This window comes from Amblyomma maculatum, chromosome 1 (genome assembly GCF_055883805.1).
Source record: "Amblyomma maculatum isolate TAMU_Amacu chromosome 1, ASM5588380v1, whole genome shotgun sequence".
Taxonomy (NCBI): domain Eukaryota; kingdom Metazoa; phylum Arthropoda; class Arachnida; order Ixodida; family Ixodidae; genus Amblyomma; species Amblyomma maculatum.
Window position 1 is genome coordinate 251,478,716 of NC_139344.1, and position 21,275 is coordinate 251,499,990.

Below are 21,275 nucleotides of genomic sequence, written 5' to 3' on the forward strand. Positions count from 1 at the left end.
CAAGAAGAACGTTAAGAAGAAAAAGAGTATGCTGGTGAAGGCTTTTTAAAATAGATCTGGGCAATAAAAAGCAGTATTTAAAATATCCAGGATTTTTGTACTTGCTGAACTTGCGGAGCAGACCAATGAAGTTCAAGGTGTTGTGGAATATAGGAGTCTTAACACATGCTCCATGCTCAAGAGGTCTGAAATACCTTTACTGAGAACAATTTCTTTCCAAAATTTGGAAAACTATTCTGTTCTCTTTTTGTTTACATAGTTCTGCTTCCCACTACATCTGAAGCCTTTAAGGAGTCGACTTCGTAAGCTGAAATTAAACCTCACTGAAGGGATCACGTCAGTACTGCACCCTCTTCAAGATCTCACCAGCACCATCAATTTAGAGCATAAGGAAGCAGGGCTAGCAGTAAAATGAGAAGGAAATCCTTGGAGTTCTGGAGATGGTGTGCATAAGAGCCAGAGGTCCAAACATATTCAACTCACACCGTTGCTCATGCAGAAATATTTTCATGTAGTGTTTGGAAATTGAATTTTGCCGAGCAGCAGTATTTTGCATTCTTCTGTAAACTTTTGCACTTAGAAGTAGAAAGTACACGGTCTGCATTTTACCTTATTGTATGCACAGCTTCGAAGTTCAATCTTTATTTCTCTTGCTCAGCATTTACAAAAGTGAGGCTAGGGTCACAACAGAAAATGCTTCCAGGCACAGCTAAAAAAAGCCCTTTCCCCATTGGTTATATGCTAGCCCTATCAGAGCACTTATGGATTTGTGCAAGAGATTTGTATGCAAAACACTTGTCAAAATCTGACAACTTGCAGATTATAGCAAGTGCAATTTATGGATGTTTATATTGAGGAAACCAGCTTGGTTATGTGCTGCACTCTATTGCAAAAGCAAGAATTAAGGGCCTCAAGCTCTTCCTTAAGGAAATGATGCAATAGTATTAGTGGCTGTCATCTGCTGCTCCCTTTATGAATTTTATTTCATGCATATGCACTTTACTATTATCTATGTATTTCATTAATCTTCTAATCTATGCCTCTATTATCACACATATACTCGTTAGTGTACGCAAGTAACTATATAAACGACCACCAAACAGTGATTATCAAGCTCGGCTTTAGACAAGCTTTGGATATACACTTGTGCAGCTTAGGGTTGGCAGGTATGACTCGGGATCCAAGTCCTGCAGGGTTTTATTCCTAACTGTTAAAAGCTGCTTGAGTTGCCAGCTACTGCCAACTCGACTACGTCTTGCAACTTTGCCAAGTATGACTGTGACAAAATTTTTTTTTATTTATTTATTTGGCTATGTACCAATCTCCCCACTGGGCATTAGAGTAAGGTGGGTACGCAAAGGGAAAGGCAAAAGCACTGTGAACAGGTACAGTACATTCATACAAACGACCCAGAAACAATTCAGCTAAGAACAGTAACAAACACTTGAGAAATGCTGTGCAAGTCATGAAGGGGTTAAAATACATATATAGCGAAAAGGTAGCATGCAAAAGCTCTCAGTTGATAAGGAGAGCAGTCAATATATCTTATGGTGCATGGCACAGTGATGCATCAGTTTGTCCCCGTGAATGTTTGAATGTTTTTAAGAACGGCTGGAAAGCTGTTGTCATCTAATGAAACTATTGCGTTTGGGAGGCTGTTCCATTCACTTATTGAAGCACTCTCTTTTACTCTCTGAACAGACCACATCACCTTTTTTATATGTTCATAGCCAGCTTTACTTTGTTTACGGCTCCAAGGCTCACGTAAAGTTGGTTTCTCCTCACGGTCGTGAACCGAGTGGTGAAGCCGTCTTTTAAAGAAAAAATTAAAAAAAAAAACGGCGTTTTATTTCAACGGCGTTTTTTTTTTTTTTTTTTTTCTTTCCCAAAGCAAAATTTGCTTTGCGATAGCGCGTGCGGCGATGTCATTTTGTGGGAAGCGGCCAGACGTACTTTACTATATCCAATTATTACAAAGAAGTGTCTTCACTACAGCAGAAGGAATATGCTCAGTCGTCTATTGAAGACGAACTGTGACTTCAGTTTCACTTTACTATATCCGAGTTTACTATAGCGGGGTTCTACCGCATGATGCCAGTTGCCTTGAAAAAAGCCAGCAACCTTTCGAAAACGCGCCGAATTCCCACATCAGATACTGCGCTGCCCATAACCATGCTGCCAAATTCCTGGGGGAAATATTTAGTTGACCAAAGTTTTTTTGCTTTGCCTCTGCACATTTTAAGGTAAATGGTAACTTTGCAAAGGTTTTGGAGCTTCATTAAAGTTGAAAAAAAAAAAAATGTAGTGCGCATTCTGCCCTCGTTTTGTATTTATGTGGCACGGCGGGGATGTGCTTTAAGCAAAATCACTAGCTGGTTCAGGGTTCAAGCTAGATATATCGATTCCATTTGGACATCGACTCGAAAGTCTAGTTGGGAACCAACTGAGTCGGTTATCATCTTATCAAGAAAATATATCTGAGAAATTCTTCCAGCTTAACATTAACTGAGTTTGGAAGTGAATTCGGGCAAAAGAACTTGCACTTGGAAGCGAGAAATGAGGCAGCTGATTCCCTGTGCAGTTGGGAAAGTATTCGTGATGATGGGAATACAGGCAAGGAAATGACTGTTTCAGTTAATGATTTGCGTCAGCTGGAGACGAATTAGTTTTTGAATGATTTCTGTCTATGTTCAAGGAATAGAAAAATAAAAGTTCAACGTTTTATTTATTTATTGCACATTTATGCAGTACCCAAAGCATCATCACACAAAATAAATGTACATCAGCAGCAGAAGTCACACTCCGACCTACCCTTCGCTTAGGGTTGGGGGACACAGCATGCGAGCGTCTGCCCCTGATATTCATGTTTGGACTACTCGTGTCAGCACTGAAAGACACGATCGAGCGCAGCACATGCAACCATGGGAACAAGGAGGCTTCTTCAGCACAATCACACGTTCAAAATAAAAGTGATGTCTCATTACAATGTGGCAGCGGTCAAAAGAGATGTGATGACTTGGCGGTTGTGTTCAATTTAACTTCAAGCCCCTGCTTTTCTGGCATCGAGTGAATCTGCGATTGAGAGACATGTTGAAGGGTGGTCCTGCACATTTGAGGGTCGGCACCTAGTAAACACTCGAAATTTTCTTCGGGGTCTTGTTCGGATATAGCGAACGTTTTAGCAATGCACGAGATAGGTGCTGAGAGGTGCAACTTTTGCCCTATTGGTACGCATTAAACTACTATACTCCTCAACTGGTCGTGCAGGAATGTCTGTTAAACATATCTCAGGCATGTGGCTCCGGAGAGCCAGAAATAAAAGAACATATAAAGGCTGTCAATATAGCGAGAAAGCGATGCTGGTTAAATGCTGTAGGAATAAAAATCGTGCCTGCTCAGCTGGAATGGAAGTCTCAGGATTTAGATTTTACAGTGAAAACTCGTTAATTAGAACCTCGATAATTCGATTTTTGGGTTAATATGAACTACACTACTTCGTCCGGTTAAGCTCGGTAGAGGCCTCTGTGCACATAAAGGCCCGTTAATTCGAACGCCAGCTGACTTCGCTGCGGATAATTCCAACTGCGCGCCAGCGCACCTGGGCGGCCTGGCGCCCAGCACATGGCCAAAGAAAGGGTCTGCGATAGGGTAGCATCGTTAGAGGCTGCGGCGCACGTCCAAAATGGGCAAGGAGATGAAACCAGGTAAAACCATGGAAGAGTGCGTAAAGTCTGAATGGCGCGGTTGTCTCCTCGATCTCTTCCGCGCTGTCTCCGAAACGAAATTAGACCCCTGTTAATTCGGTAATACGGATAAGAATTTCTATCGGTGCGGTCCCAGCCAACGTCCACGAAAGGGTATGACGTCGGATGGGCGTTATATGGGTCTCCAAATCAAAAAGCAATCCAATGTTTGTGCGGCAGCGGACAGCGCCCGCCTCAATCGTCGTGGCATGATAAAGACCCCGCAGCTAAGGTCAAAAGGTAAACACACCGTGATGTTATCGCTGCGCAGCACCTTGGCGCACTGCTGAGGAAGCGCTCTGGGCTTTGACGGCGAGAAGCTGAGGGACACGATAATGATAATGACATTTTCCTAACTGGCGTACCTTATTTCTCCTCGCCACTCCCGACTGTCTTCCTCTCTCTTTCCTTCTCCCTCTCTATTTTTTCACTCTCCTGTCCTCCTTTCATGGCTCTTCCTCCAGTGTGTGTGTGTGTGTGGGGGGGGGGGGGGGGGGGGCAAAGGCTTTCCCTCCAGCACCGACCTGCGCTGAGCTGGGGGTCACATAAAATGGTGGTGGTTCCGCGCCACCGATGGATGCGTGGTCTCCTCTCATGGCTCTAGTGGTGCCTGCGCCGATGGATGTCCAGCCGGATGGCTTTCCCTCCAGCAATGCGGCGTGCGCAGAGTTGGGGGTCACGTAAAATGGTGGTGGTGCGCGCCGATGGATGCGACGTCTCCTCCTCTCATGGCTCTCTCTCCAGCTGTCCGGGCTCGTTTGCAAGCTCAGCGGCGTGCGCTTGGTGTTGCTGCGCCGATGGACGTCCAGCGGTATGGATGCGCGGTCTCCTCTTCTCAAGGCTCTCCCTCCTCAGGGGCGTGCGCTTGGTGTGGCTGCGCCGATCGAAAATTCCTCTATTTGCTGCTGGAAACAGAGACGCATCAGAAGTGCCTCCGGCATACAGAACCACGTCGCAGGGGTTCCATTTACATTCCCAAGCAACATCAAGTTCCTTCGTGGACGCACCTTAAATAAAAACATTATGCAACGGCAACTACGCCGGCCGACTTGCGCGCATGTGCGCGTCGCTGGACTCGAATTCCTCTATTTACTGCTGAAAAAAAAAAAAAAAAAAAAAAAAAAAAAAAAAAAAAAAAAAAAAAAAACATTATGCAACACCAACTAGGCCGGCCTAACTGCGAGCATGGCGTGCGGCGCAGGACTCTAAATTCTTCTATTTACTGCTGGAAACAGACGCATCAGAAGAGTCTCCGGCATACAGAACCTCGTCGCAGGGGTCTGATTTACATTCCCAAGCAATATCAAGATCGTTCGTGGACGCACCTTAAAGAAAAACATTATGCAACGCCAACTAGGCCGGCCGACCTGCGAGCATGGCGTGCGGCGCTGGACTCGAAATTCCTCTATTTACTGCTGGAAACAGACGCATCAGAAGAGCCTCCGGGATACAGAACCGCGTCGCAGGGGTCATATTTACATTTCCAAGCAATATCGAGTCCGTTCGTGGACGCACTTGAAAAAGAAAAAAAAAAAACATTATCCGGCGCCAACTAGGCCGGTGCTTTTTCCTCCGGGATAGGTCAGCAAAGCCGGGCGGATTCCGGATATATTTTGGGTACTTTGGACAAATGTTCGAAACTATTCAGCCCGTGCGCCGCTCCGAGGCGTGGACCGCGGCCAGCGACGCCATCATCCCAGGTGGTGATGGAGGTGACGTTTATTAATTAATTAGAGTTTGGGAAACACACTGTGGCTCCGCTACATGGTCGGCGTCTCTAGTCAAGCTCGCTCTTTGCCGTCCTCGAGTCGCCGGCCTCTGCGCTAACCGTGGCGCGTTCGCCCATGGTCACAAAACTCGGCACACCACGCACAAAGATGAGCCATTTCTGTGTGCATTCTCGGACCCAGTTTCGGGGAATCCGTCCGCTACAGATATGCAACTGGAGAACAAAAAAAAGTAAAAAAAAAGCGTCTATAATGAACTTTGAAAATGTGCAGTGACTTACACAGCATACAAAAGGAACAACCAAGAGGACAACGGCGGAGGAAGTGTTCAAACCATGAGAAAGGCATCGACATCAGCCGAACTATACCCACTGCAGGGCGAATGCCTCTCACATACTCCTCCAACTAAACCAATCCTGTGCTAGCTGCATCCACTTGACCCCTGCAGACGTCCTAACCTTATCCTCCCGCCTAATTTTCTATCGCGCGCTGCTACGCTTTCTTTCCCTCGGAATCTAATTCGTTACCCTTAGCGAAAATGTCCGACCCATGCCCATGTTTTCTTTTTGCTTTAGACTAGAATGCCATTGACTATGCCTATTTCGAAATGTTACGCCTACCACTTTTCGTACTTTACCTTTCCGCGTTGTCATCAACTAAAGTAGTTAGGACCTTTTTCGTTACCCTCAAGTTACAGCCCTATTGATGAATACCGGTAGGATGCAACCGTTTTAAGCTTTCCTCGTGAGCGATACCACTGCTAGCGGTGATCTGCAAGTAATTACCAAATGGGATGCATCCCCATTCTATTCCCCTCGTTATTTACCATTAATGACCCGGATCTGCGGGTACCACCTATTCCCAAAGTAGGCATATTCGCTACCCACTGTGCTGAAAATTACAATAGGCAGTGAAAAAGACACCACTTACCAAAACAGCAGTAGCAGCAAAAACGCCGGATATGGGCATAAACGCCACTTGGTGTAGAGAGAGGAAGTGGGGCGAGAGACAGTGGTACGCATCGTGCCTGCTCTGCCAAGGCTCGTTTGGTGGCCCCGAGAGGGACCGTTAAAAAAAAAAGAAAAAAAAAAGCTGGCAAAGCAGCTTTGCGGCCCATAGGGCCTCGAAGTGTTGATGGCAGATGACGACTGAACACTTCGCATGGGGTAGTGCTTTGCGATAACCTCCATCAGTCGAAGGAAGGGGTCATGGCAGCGCCGTCTACCATTTAGAGACAGCCACCAAAGCCACCCGAGGTAGGACTCTGTAAGCGCTGGGGTCAGCTTGCGGCCGCTTCTTAACAGACGGGCCTTGGCCTTCTGCTAACAGCTCTCAATGTCCTGAGTGTGGGCACCAGTGACGGGGTTCACAAAAAACTGTGAGTGATTAACGGTGTTGTGGGTGAAATTCATGTTAACACCGTTGCTGTCCTGCAGCCCCGGTACACACTGGTACGCCGCCCACTCATCACTGACTATTGTGGTCCCCGGTCGAACGTTGTCGGCAATAATCTTTCCCAGGGTCGCCGCGTCTCGTCGGTCGACTTTAAACAGGCGAAGTTCTTTGGTGGCCACCCAGATCATCCCGAAGATCCACGGTCCGCGGTCGACTACACCGCCATAGTTGTTCTGGCGGTGTGGTGGCACATTGTCGCCTGCCAAAAGCCGGCCACGGTTGTATTTGCGTTTGCCCCTCATGAGGCATTCATCTACTTGCACTTCTTCCCCCGGTCCACCCATTGGGGGCTGCTCCGCGAGCTCCGCGCAGCAAATTTCGCGGACGTAATTGGTCCAATCCGCGCACGTCTGCTTCGAAATCTCCTCGTTCTGCATCCCTCTGGCGAGGGACATGGATATCTCTTTAGACATGCAGAACGTCAAATACAGTATAGTTGACCGCGGCAGCTTTACATTAGGACGGCCTAGGCGGTCCTTACGGGCAAAAAAAACTGGCCGAATCACCTCCGGCGGCTTGTAGGCCAGCCGATCCTTGCAAAGCAACGATGCCGTGAAGTTGCGACAGTTGCTTGCGGCACCTGTTGCATCGGAACTGTGCACGTCTTCCTTTCGTCGAAGCGCGATAGTACGTCACCACTTCGCCACTGCAGTTCTGCTTGGTGTCGTTAAAGCCCAGTTGGCCGCAAACTCCCCAGTACTCCGACGTAGCCGGACGGCCTGCCGATGTGGAGGAGGGATGCGGTCGCACAGTAGGTGCGAGTCGCAAACGTCGCACAAATTCTTCTTGCAACGCTTCGCCCTCCATGATGCGGCCCATCTCGTTGAACTTTGGGTCCCAGCGAACCGACGACATCCTGAATTGGTGCAGGGAGCACAAACGCTTCAATAAGTCTCGCACGAAAATGGCACTTCCAAAAAGTGACTCGAGTCGTCAAAATGCCGTGTGTAAGGGGTCGGTGATATGCGCGGCGCCATTAGGACCGTTCGCTCTTTTTGGGTCACTTGTTCAACGCCCAGCTGTGGACCCTCGGGCAGGAGTCGGGAAGGAGCCCACTACGAAAACGGAGGCAGAGGGGAAAAGCAGTCCCTTCTTCCGAGGACTTCGCGGTCGCGCTCGAAGACGCGGGGACCACGGCCGGTCTCGAGGGAGAGAGCGCGCGCTCTTTCTTACGGCCTTCTCAATCGCCGCGTGAACAATGGGAACTTTTCTCCTTGAGTCACGCTCTCCGCCGCCGCAAGGGGCGCGACCTGCTCACCGTTCGCTCCGCATCTGCTTCAGTGGCGGCGGGTGGCATTTGCCTGATTTCGCGCTGTCGCCCACGGGTTTCGTGGTGAGTGCAGCCCCTAAATGAACGATTAGAGAAGGTAGATGCTGCAGCGGCATCCTGTCAGCGTGCTACACACGTGAATGGAGTCTTTATATTAAAAAACACTGTCGCTCAGCAAACGCTCGACAACCATATGACATGTATTGCGGCATGGTATCTACTTTTGTTCATTTTAATCTGAATTTTAATTTTTGTTCATTTTAATCTCGACACCGACACCGACGAAATCATTTCAGCTTTGCTGCAATCAATAGCCGAGGAACTGAAAGAAGTGATGGTATCTCCTGTCATCCCATTACCCACTTTCACGTATTCTGGTTTAGCTTACGTCGCTGGATACATTAATTGTAAAGTTAATCAGTGACTTCGGGTGTGACGCTTGTGCTATATCCTTCTTGAAACCAGCGAAAGAAGCAGCCCCATGTACACTATTCTGCGAGGACAAGATTCTAGCGGACTGCATTATCCAAAACCAGAGTAGCCCTCTTGGACAAGGTTGTGTCTTTTTTTTTTTTGAAAAAGCTGTCGTGCACCTACCACACACAAATGTCCTTGAAGTCCTTCAAATCTTAATCCAGCCAGCACTTGAGAACTCACCTTTGCTCGAGTTGCCTGGAAGGCATTGACAATAGCCATATGCTGTCCGCTTCTTTAATATGTGAGAAATTTCTCAGAATCCTTCTTGTCAGTTATGCTAAGAAGGTGACAGACAGGAACGAAAGGCCAGCTCCTTATGTGCACAAACCGTCCAGAAAGATTTTGAGACTAATTTTCTAGCCGCATGTACCGCTTTGATGAATGAGTGCAATGTGTTAACTTTGAAGGACATTTTTTTATTGATGCATATTTGTTTATGCCCATTTCCTTGATTAAATGTTTTTTTTTTCTCACTGCATTAATCTGACTACGACTGTCTACGTGTGCGTCAGTCGCGAGATTACGTATACATCTGCTGTCTTTCAACCTACTGATTTGTTTTAAACGAAGCTAGAACAGTCCACTTCACTATACAACTGAAATTTTAACTGTATGCGTAAATTTTTGTTCCTTACTCTGAATCTGAGACGTGCTGAATTTTCGTCAGTGCCTCTTTTGCTCTAAACGAAAACGGCAGCGGTTGACAGAATATCCACTCAACAGTTTGCCATGCACTAGCGTCAGGTCGCGCTATACCTGCTTATAGCTTTCAAAGGCACACTGCATAAAAGGGTACATATAGTTTTGTGAAAAATTTAGGGGCAAAAAGTGTTGATGTAAGTGCACCCGAAACTTCATTCGACCGTGCGCGACAGCACTGACGAAGGCGCGCGCGCTCTCGCGCGCACGCGCATTATTGACTATTTTATTGCTCATATACGATAAATCAGACGCTGATTACGGCTTCTTCCTATAAGCCATAAGGGGTGAAATATCAGGACCTGCCGGCTGCAACCTATGCGGGCGGAGCGAAGAGCGAGCGCGCGTTTCCCTCGCGCGTGAACGGCTGTAGCGGAGGAGCAGCAGTGGGGCGGTGGCGACCCCACCGAGGCGCGGCGGGCGGTGGAAACAGACCCCATTGGAGAGGCCGTAAGAGAAGAGAGAAACGCGCTCTCCCTCGAGACCGGCCGTGGCGGGGACAGGCAGTTTGTTCTCGCCGCCGCTTCGCGCGGGGGGTTCTTTTTTTATTTATTTTTTTAAGAGCGTTACGAACTGTTTACACCGCTACCCCGTAATACGCCGACTGCACCCATCGCGCGGAGGCAGCGCAGGTTTTGAACGAGCGCTTCTTTTGGAAGGGCGGCATAGCGTTCAAAGAACAAACGCTGTCAAGTTGAATGGTGTAAGGCCCTCGTCCAAGACCGACTGAAATACAGACCTGCACAAAAAACAGGGTCCTATGGGAGGGAATGTTAATATTCAGACCAATACTGACAACAAGATAAAAAATTAATGCCTAATTTATATTTATGCAGTCCTTATATATAGGTTCGAGCGCTCTATCACAGGAAGCGCAAACATGAACGAATAAAAAAGGAAACGCGCCTATGAGCTCAGTATTGCACAGAAATACACGATGTAAAGCAATCTATAATAAGTTTCAGCGACGGGAATATAGCGCAGGACAAGTAGACACAAGGCCGTCGGTCAAACGTACGAGCTCTGATTTTCAACTCGTTTATTTCCCAGATGGCGAAGTTCGTGAAATGGGAATAACTAGCCTGAGAGGACTCCTTTGGACGTCTATAGCTCATTCTTGAGCTGTATGCGACCATAGGAACGAGCCAATTAAGGCAAAGTAGGAAATGAAAGCGGGTGTAAAAAACTAAAAACAAACGCTTTGATGTGCAGTTTCCCTGCTGCAGGTGTTTTTCACTCTTCATACGTTTCAGCGACGTACCCTATCCTTTGGCGTAGCAACCCGCGCGGTGTCCAGTTCAGGCTGCTTCTTCGCGGCTTCTTTTCTGTTCAGTGGTGCCACATGTGTGAGGGAATCGCCCTGTGTTCTCGCCCCCATGCATATTCCTTCCTTTTTTTTTTTTTTTACCTCAACAAGGCTACCAGCCGAATTCGCCGCTCTCTCTCTCTCTCTCTCTCTCTCTCTCTCTCTCTCTCTCTCTCTCTCTCTCTCTCTCTCTCTCTCTCTCTCTCTCTCTCTTTTTTTTTTTCTTTTTTTGTTTTTTTTTTTTTTTTTCCCAGCGGCAGCGCTCGAACTCACTGCGATGCGCCTTCCTCCGACGCCGCGCAGCAAAGCAGACGGCCAACTTTTCTCAGCATTCGACGGCAGTGCCGCGCGCGGCCAACCGCTTTTTTTGCCTCAGCGTCTCGAGGGAGAGAGCGTGCGCGTGCTCTCCTTCGAGACCGGCCGTGCCGCCATGGTGCCACTACAAAGCCTTCAAGAACACTAGAACACTGTATTCTAGGGACAATAGTTTAACGTTATGAAACGTTTCAGTGCTTCTGGGTGCCTTCATATTACATAAGCGCATTCCCAGTTGGGAACTATTCAGTAGCTGAACGATGCCACTTCTCCCCAGCTAGGTTACGCGACATATTACGAATGAGTCCGCGGGACTGGTCTAAGCCAGCTCTGAAAGCTGCTTAGGGACTGAAGTTCCTGTTAATATGAGGAGCGTATAACAAAAGAGTTTTAGCTCTGGGAACGGTAAATACGCTAACTACGCTACACAGTACGGGAAATGTGGTCGGGCAACCGCGCCGCGGCAACAGTGACAGCCCATTACCGTATTTGCCTTACGCAGCTACGGTTTTCAAGCTGTGAAGAATGAAGAAAACAGAATCGAATAAGACCATCGTCGACGTTTGCGGTATATCTCCTATTGAGACGAGATTCGGGAATTAAAGACGCAGAAAACATTAGAGCGACGGCGATGCGCGCAGTACTGGCTGCTGGTGGCGTTCTGCGCGAGGAAGGTAATGTCAAGCCAGGCGAGTTCCGAGTGGGATGGCTGTCATGTCTCGTGGCAACCAGCCACAGCGGCGTGCGACAAGTGATGGGGAAAAGTGAACTGCTGCGCGAGACTCCGCTACCCAACTGAATGTCTCGGCGAAATGAGAAACTGCGATTCGTCTATCACTTTGTCGATGCCCAGCCGACTGTATGATCGTGGTAAAACTAAGGCCCTTGGGGCCTACTGCAACGGCCGAAATAAGTATTTTTAAAGTCCGGAGAGTGACATCCGGAACTTCTCGCAGAAAATGTAAGTGCCACAGAAATGCTCTGCAACAGCACACAACAGACAGCATGCAGTCAGCAAAGGGGATACAAAGCATGAAGGGCACATCCAAATAGTGCAGTGTTTCTTCTCAGCACACGGCAACAATCTGCAGAAACCTTCCTACGTATGTCGAGCAGCAGCCATATACTTGAGTGAGGATTTTACAACACACAAGCATGCTGAAGTGGCAGTACCACCCATGCCCTCATAATTAACCATGGTGTAAGGGAAGTTTAAAAACATGGCTCCTAATACTTATGGCCATGCAAAAGCCCATCTTTTGTGTGGTACACGTCATACCAAAAGAAAAAACGAAGTGTCTAAAGGTACGTCCGACGTATCCATTCGATTCTCGTAAAGATACGGCGGACGTCGATATACAGGCTCATGGCTATATGCACGTCGAACGCGGCTACATTCCGCTTGCTACGCGTGAATGATTTTATCCTCTATGATATCAGCTAGCCGGACTCTCGATGAGGTGCTACGAAGAGTGCATCCGTTCTAACATAGAATACGGTCTTCACTTAGGGTTGTGTACGGCAAGCATCGCTGTCACGCACATAGCTGCAGGCGATGCTACGTACTGCACCAGCTCCACCAGCTGGCATCGAGATACGCACATTCACGAGCAGCTTTCGCTTCGCACTAAACTATCACCTCGATCTGCCCGTAATGCGAGCGAGCTATTCCTAGCATTTACGCTGTCTTAGGTCGTGCATCGACCTCCGAAGATCTAGCGCTGGCACAACACACACGCACCTCGCCGTGCAGAACATTCAGCAGTCCAAAGTATGTATGTGAAATGGCATTATGCTTGTTCCTCACATGCAGACCGAGGAAACAGGATGTTTCTAGCTAAATTCTTCGTTTAAATTCTACCTCAGAGTCGTGGCAGAAGACATGCCGAATCTACTAGAGGCCTGCGCTGCTACTGCGGCGAGCTGCACATCGACTCGTCGAGGCGAAGACCTACTGCACCGCACCGCAAGAGTGCACAACCGGAAAGACGGAAGCGCGAATGATCCGATTTCCATGTGAACAGCAATGTTCTTTGTGCTTAGCCTGCATCTTTTTCTTGTCGTTGAATTTTGCGTACATGTAGTTTAAACCTCCGCATGCTCGAGGTTAGCGTGACCCGACTGAACGGCCGCGCAGCTTTGAAACGATCGGGATCGATATGCATGCATCGCCGGACTTAGGTACACGGTAGAAAATGTGCGCTGCACATTTCGTTGCAGAAGCTGACTCTTGGAATTTTGCAGAGTGTGCCATGCAAGTGATCGTTGCTACAACCACGCATCCATGTTCCAACGGCTGGCCTACCCCGAGGCGCATAAATGTTCAACCGTGGACGTATCAATGATCGAGGAGAGGACAGATTTTCACAATATTGGGCGCGAAATCGATAGCTACCAGTGCTCAGTGTTAGAGAAATTCTGCCTTGATCATGCGCAATTCAGTGTTTCAGGTGTGGTCTGTAGCTATAAGGAACAGTTCGCCTGTCAAGTCAGCGGCGCCAGCGATGGACCGGCGGAGCGATTTTCCACGTTACACCGCTGTCTAGCTAGAAAGCCTACCTAGGCGGCGTTTGACATTCAGCTGCTTTTTGTGGGCCCCGTAATTTAAAGCAACGCCTTCAGAAACGCGTTAAATGTTAAAAAATGTATTCTCTTCAACAGTTTCACTCCAGGCTGTCAAAGCAGGCGGACGTTGATAAAACAGTTGAGCACTCGTCTTTAGAAATCTGTAGAATCGCCTTCAGTTTGTAGAATTATTGGAATAGGTCACTTTCCGATCGCTGGGACATAGACCCGCATGACAGCGCTGTCACGTGAATAAGGACCACACCAGACCGAAAGCTTGTCTCATATAACATAGCTAACCAAGGTATACCTTACAGCATTGTATTGATTTTTATGGTGCATAAGCAACTAATTCTGCCATGCACCAAGAACAAGGTGTAATGTATTTATTTTGTGTGTAATGACTAAAATGTTCTTTAGGATGTAGCTTGTTTAGGAACATTTTAGGAAACCAAAAATGCAGGAAATTTGCACGTCTCTCCTAGAATCATGCTGGTATGGAAAAGGATCTGTTGCAAAATTGTACAAAATGTTTCCTCTTATTTTCTCGACTCTGGTGCACGTGTAAGATATGGTTTATTGTTAGTTCATCTCCACACTCCTTGCATATTGGTTTGTCCTCTTTCATAAGTATAAAGCTGTGTGTGAGGTGCAGATATGTGTTTTGTGAAGATGACCTAAAATGGCCTCCATGTTGTGTTTTTGATTACTGCATGATTTCCATTCCTTAATGACAGGTTTGACAAGTATAGTTTGTAGTTTATTTCATTGTTTCAAAAATCCTGCCATTTCACTCTCACTTTTCTTTGTACAAGCTTCTTGGTATCTTCATGCAGCATATTCACCCTCTGTAATTTAGCATTTCGTCAAGGTAACCTAGTTATTTCTTTTCATCACCTTTCAAGACAACTGTCCCGATTTCATAAAGTGTAGGGTTTCTGACGACAGGAACTCCTTGGAAGTCGTAGAAATAAATGAGATCCACAATCATGAGCTATCTAGGTAGATAGGTGTGCATATACATGTCCATCGCTCAGTGGAATGGTGTCAGTACGCTGTTAGAACAGGTCTTGTGGTAACAACAACCATTGTCTGAGGTGGTCCTTTAATGGGCATTGAAATGCTATGTAACTACAGGTACTGATAGAACTCTTGATCATGTTATGTGATGGTGCGATCCTTGCATGCATATTAAGTATACATTTCAGAATCTGCAGTGCACCACTTGACCATTTGCCACCAGTTTGTGTGAAAATGTATTTGTCATGCATGTTAACCAGTATTTAACAGATGACCCCTGTGCACAAGCCAAAAGTGCCATGAGCCAAATGTCACGAGGCCACACGACATGGCAGGAGCTGTTAAGTCAAGCTTACAAAGTTATATTTGAAATATGTTCTGCGACGTTTCAGCTCCAATTAAGAAAGGTTGAGGCTTACAGAGGTCTATGCCAGGTTGTCTATCACCTAACAGGGCAGCCTACGACCGTATGCTAATGAGTATATCTGAGATAACAGAGACATGAATTAAGGAATTAGTAATTATGTTTGTAGCAAAGGGCATGTAAATTAACGGGAATCCACAGTGGGATCTGCAGACAAGAACCATTAATGCTGGCACACCATACCCTTAAAGGTGGAGATAAGGAGTCTCCCTAATTTTTTTTCTGCTCAACGCTTGTCATTTCCTTCGTTCTTCCAGATGAGGAAGATGTGAAAATGATAGCATCGAAAATTCCAGAGACCATCGTTAACAAGGATGCTGATCCCAATAGCGTAAAAAAGGAATTTCAGAAAAGATGGGTAACCAGTAATGCTGGCAACAGTTGAAGCTAAGTGGAAAGGCATGAAATTGAAATGTAACATATGCAGAGATATGTTGCGAGACGACCAGTCTGTGGTGTACGACATCTGTCTCCGTTAGTTTCATCAAGTGATTGGCCAAAGCAGATGGGGCTTGTGGTTTTGTAATAAGTGCAGTGTAGTAGCATAGATGCAACCTTGCCCATTAATAATTGGAGTTGAGTAAGTGCATTGTTTTGTCTTTGTAAGATGTTCATGGTTTCCATGCAAACATTATGAGAAATTTTTTCCTAGAGAATGTTTGCTGAAATGTGAATATAATGTGCAATAAAACTAATGTTTTATTGCTATTTACTTTTTCTTGTATACATTAGTTCTGTGAAGAAAACCACAGGCTAGAAGGAAATGTAATGGCATGCATTTTGATACTTGGCCCCGTTGTGCTGGCTCAGTAGTTAGAGTGCTTGGCTGCTGAACCCAAAGATGCAGATTTGGTTCCAGCCACAGCAGAGGCATTTCAATAGAGGCGAAACAATAGGCTGTCATGCACTGTGCGGTGTCAGTGCATGTAAAAGAACCCCAGGTGGTCGAAATTATACCGGAGCCCTCAACTATTGTGTTCCTCATAGCCGTAGTTATTTTGGGATGCTAAACCAGATATATAACACATCATACTCTGAGTAAGATGCTATTCATGGTCAGTTAATCATACACTAAATGATCAATTTTTTTCTGCATGGTACAGCAGCTGTTGTACAATTTTACTTTAGCCTTCATGAAGAATATCACACTGGCTCCACATGGCTTTCTGTTGACCCTTGATATGCGTCACAATCACACACCCGAGTATGTATTTGTCTAAAGGCACCTATGCATGCAAGGAGGGGACCATTACTTTCCACTTGTCAGAACTGAAATGCATGATCCACATCATTTCTGTAATTCAACTGCTTGCTATTTGAACTGTCCAGCATTGATGCAAGTTTCAAAGAACTGCAATTAGAAAATTAATCTAAGCAGCAAACCATGCCATGAACTGCTTCGGTTTCATCTTTAGCAACTGTTTGGGAACTAAAATTAGCCAAATGTTGCAAAACATAGATGAGAGGTTACAAAATCTAAAAAACAATGCACCCTACCTGTGGCATGTAGGGTTTCACATCCTAAAGTGACATATGTAGCTATGAAGAATACCGTAGTGGAGAGCTCCAGAGTAATTTGACTGCCCGGGCTTTGTACTTTGCATTGACATCTTGCAGAAAACAGAAGCATTTGCATTTCACCTGCACCAAAGTGCGACTGCCATCACTGGCATTAAACATCACGACCTTGGGGCAAGTAGCCGAACGTGCCACTAAGATGTCGCAGCGTGTACATACATGCTATACACGTCAACCTTTCTAGCATTAAAGCTGTCACATGCATGGCAGATATTCATGTTCAGCTTTGGACTGACAAGTTTAAAAGTGTACTATTTGTGTTTTTCTAGCATGAAAAACAAAGGAAATTAAGGAAAAGCGAAAAAAAAATGAACATAATATGTTGAAAAAACACTAGTCATTAACACATAAAGCATATTCGTTCCTTTATTAATGATAAAGTGGCCTTCAACAATGGTATAAAGCCTGAAAATTTCGAAAGGTGCTGTGCCAGGCAGCTATTTTACAGAAACCTGAACCATTTCACCTGTAGGAATGCGCATCCCGGCGGTGTGGGCTGGGCACTTATTTTTCGGTCCACTCCAACATGCGAAAACTGCATCATGTGCATTCCCATTTTCCGAGTTTTGAGCTCTGTAGTACAGGCTAACAAATTGTCGATGACTTATTTTCGTCTGATTGTTGCACAGCGCGTGTAAATAAATTACTACTGCACCTAATAAACACTGACATGCACGTGCAACATCGCCGATCATAAACGGACACACTGATGTCCGTCCGGGCATCGGCGCACTCATCACAGCACTCTTCGTAGTTTCACACAGCACTCTAGTAGGACGTAATCCGTAATCACAGCATCTCACGGTAAGCACAAACCACACCTCCAGTTGTACAACAAACACGAATGACGCGATGCTTGGGCTAGAGACACGCCGGCGGTGCCCAGCTTTTTCAGCGCCGCTTGTACTACGTAGAACTTGCAGCACCAAACCTCAGTGCGAGCAGAAAGCGATGCGTTACGTGACGCATCTCACCACATATGGAAGTGAGGAAACTTTGAAGAATCAAAACTACATAATTACATAACGACCGTCGTAGACGTTAATCCACATGATAACGAGGACCAAATGAGCGGGCGTGCGGGCCGCGGGCTGGCCGTCAACACCGCGATTACATGCGCTTGCGCTCTGGTCGTGCTTGCCACCCTGCCGCGGTCCAACTCACGTAAACCTATCATCATGCCATCACGTAGTATATCACCCATTCTAGGCACTATTCTTGCCACTGTACTATTCTTTGTGATTTCACATTTCACGCATGCAGTATGTATACATACTTCTTGCACCTCGTACGTATGTACACCATGCGTACACCTCATACCAACTTCGATTTGGCTACATATGGCTACCATGTTGTTGCTACAACCACATCTGGGGATCTCGGACTCGGATCCGTCCGGCTTTCCCGACGGATCCCAAGGCCCATATCGGAGAAAAATGCGTTGGGTCCGTCGGAAGAACCCTACCGATCGGGTCCGTCCGCCGTACCTCTGAAAAATATTTCCCGGATCCGTCCGACGGATTCCGAAGAAAAACGCACCGGGTCCGTCGGACGTACCTTTAAGACCACTGATCGGGTCCGTCGGACGTACCTTTAGCCACAGCCAAGAAAAAAAAGGAATCCACCACATCCTGTCTGAAGAATGGCTATAGCAAAGTAAATTATCCATTTCATTTGCTTCTAATTGCGGAATAAGAGACTACTTTAACTGCAGGCACCATGTATTACTGCCATGCTCTCTCCCTCTAAGTTCTGTTATGCCAGCACCTTTTTTTTCTCTTCTATTTGTCAGAGGCTGAACCATTTCGGATCTTCCTCTTAACGTACTGTTCAATTTCTTGTTGATATGAGCTTCAAAGATTTTTCTATCGCACCATTCAAATTTGACTAGAAAATGCCTTCACCAGCTACTCCTGTTCGTCATTCCGCACAGGTTCCTCCTCTATCCTGATCAAGTGTAGTTGTGTGAAAGGCAACCAAGAACATTATCGCAATTGTGCTGGTAAAGGCAACATCAGCATTTGGGACAATATGGCAATCAGGTGAGCTTTGAAGATATGCAATACTAGAGCTTGCGGGCTGTAGCTAGCACAAGTGAAAGTGCCTTTTGACAAGGGGCCCCAGCATTCGAATGCAGACGACTCTCAAAGTGATAAAGGCAATGATGATACAAAATTATTGATAAAGTACCCCCCCCCCCCCCCTTGCTTTAAAGAGGCCTTTCTTTTAATGGCATCGAATTACTTTCATGACGCTATGGTTAATCCAACTGAGGTGTGGTGAGCCCCTTGCCTTTCCTCTGCCACACCCTGCACTGTCATGCTAGCTGGTCTAAGTTACCCACAACCTCATGAGAGTCAGTCAGTGTCATTGGCAGCAAGGGGCTCTTTTGAGAGGCATATAGTGAATTCTGAACAATGTCTTCCTGGAGGGCAGCGGCGAAATTTGTGCCCTCGGGCCTCTTAGAGGGGCCGATCCCCCCTCTTGTGTAAGCCCATGGGGCCCCATCCACATTTCTTTATATCTAGTTTTGCCTGCTATTGAAACATACAATAGAAACACCATCGCTTGTCTGTGTGATGCTTGCACGTCAAGGTCAAGATCAAAAGAGATGGTGACCAAGCATGCACTACACAGTCTTGAAAATCATACTACATGTCCACGTGAACTGCGATACATTGATCGCATAGTACACTCATTGCATATTAATATCATTCAGAAACAAAAGGTGTTTACATAGCATGCATTATTGTAGGAGACAGTGCCAATCACCTGGGGCCAGACTCCTGAGTTTGTGTCGTTATTCAAAGTGTTGTTATTTCCCTCACCTTGAGTCATCCGGCTGGTGGAAACGCCGGAACCGGACGTCGCTACTGCTTCCAGTTCCAGCATTTCCACCAGCCGTATGACATAAGGTCAGGGAAATAACGACACTTTCAGTAATGACACAAACTCGAAAAATGGCCCCTGGTTTGCATTATATAACATTTAATAAGCAAGTGCAAAGAGGGACCACTTCAACGTGAATATGAAACAAATACATTTATCCTATCATACAGGGCAAAGAAACGGGTTGGAATTCATAAAGACAAGGATGCAGAGTACTGTGCATGTGATATATGGCAGTGAAGTTGAAGGTGTTATAAGGAACCTCTAAAACGGCTACCATCGGTCTCTGGATTCTCGCCACATGTGATGTAGAAAACATTCTATTAGTGCACCAAAAAAATTACTTTCTCAACACTACAACACTTCCTTGCAGATAATAAAGTGTGCATGATATACACATGGCGCATCTGGCATATCCCCAACATTTGCATGCATTCTCGATTATTGAATGTGATCAAATTCCTTATGCATAAGAACAAGTTTTTAGGCACTTTAAACTTCAATATACTGCAAACTATGTGAAGTGGCAAATTATGGTACTGAGTGCAGTAAATGTGGCAATATTGTCATTCAGGTGGCCCAATTATCTACTCAGAACTACTTTCAACTTTCCCTCTAGTAGTCCCAATTCCTATTATGCACCCAGGCAGTTTAATCTTGGCACTGACACTGTTCATCTTTTCTACTATAGCTGCTTCATGACAAACTTGTCAGAGTCTATATATGGGAACATTACAGAGGACTTATTCTGGCTGCAACTGAGGTGGAACCAAGATTGCTTTAAAACTTCACAGTAAATTCGAGTTGTTTGCCGATGGTGGTTACTTTGTGTAATTCAATATTTTGTTACTTATTGGTGTAAAGGGAATAAACATTAGACAAGGAAGAACTCCCAGTTTGGTGTGTGAAGGCAGCTGGCACGGATACAGAAATGTAGATGGTAAATACATGCCTTGGAGGAGAAATTAATATGCATAGCATTGACATGTGAGGCTTGTACAAGTAAATGACTGGACTAAAGCGCATTGTTTTGTGCTTAGCGATGCAGGTAAGCAGCAGTCAGTGATAGCCATGCATCTTGCGTTGAGAATAAGCCAGAAAGTTTCTCGAGTGTCACACGAGTTTTGACTGCCAAAGTTGCCCGTTTTACTTTTTTTTTTTTACTCGTAAATATTGTGGCCACAGGCTTCTTTAAATAGAAACATAGATCCTAAATTGTTTGTACAGATGGAAACGTAGAACAAGATTAGACTGCCTCCCTTCCACACTGTTCTCATGGAACTACAGCACCACTCTGCTTGTCAGCAGTGGATAGAAGGCTACATAATCAAAGCAAGTTTTATTCAGTTCATGTCATCTTTCCTGTGAGTGCATGCTTGAAGTCACAGCAAAGGTGTGGGGCAATAACAAAGTGCAGAAAGTATTATAAATGGAGCTTGAGTACATGATCTTATTTCCCCTCCCCACATCAATGGATAAGAAATCATACAAATATGCTATAGTAAGGCATGCCATTACAGGGACATTCCCGCAAAAAAACTCCTCACACATGTCGATGGTTGTGCCCAAGTAGCGCCTAATATGTCTATAGATCCACACAAACCATCTCATTACGAAGGGAGGCTTGGTGTCTGATAAGACTTGCGTTGTTATGGATCTGTAGACACTCTACTGCACAGAACGCAGACTTCCTCTCTCAATGCTATTTCTATAATGCTGGCAACAGAAAAGTTTTTAAATTCACCCAAAAAAAAAGCAATCTGGGCTAGGTACAGCACACTCGGAGAAAGAGCTACAAGTTCGCAAT

The 21,275-nt window shown here is 45.9% G+C and overlaps 1 protein-coding gene and 1 long non-coding RNA gene across 4 annotated transcripts in view; both read right to left on the reverse strand.

Annotated features, from left to right (window-relative positions):
- LOC146206220 (uncharacterized) overlaps positions 1–21,275 on the reverse strand; it is a 100,925-nt gene that overhangs the window by 72,419 nt on the left and 7,231 nt on the right. The gene's annotated exons all lie outside the window — the stretch shown is intronic.
- LOC146206223 (uncharacterized) lies at positions 4,888–8,319 on the reverse strand. Its single transcript, XM_084590835.1, has one exon. It carries the CDS (start codon positions 7,336–7,338, stop codon positions 6,793–6,795), a length of 546 nt encoding a protein of 181 aa, XP_084446961.1. The 5' UTR covers positions 7,339–8,319; the 3' UTR covers positions 4,888–6,792.

Coding starts and splice junctions, on each gene's coding strand:
- LOC146206223 (XM_084590835.1), bottom strand. CDS start 7,338: ATGTCTAAAGAGATATCCATGTCCCTCGCCAGAGGGATGCAGAACGAG.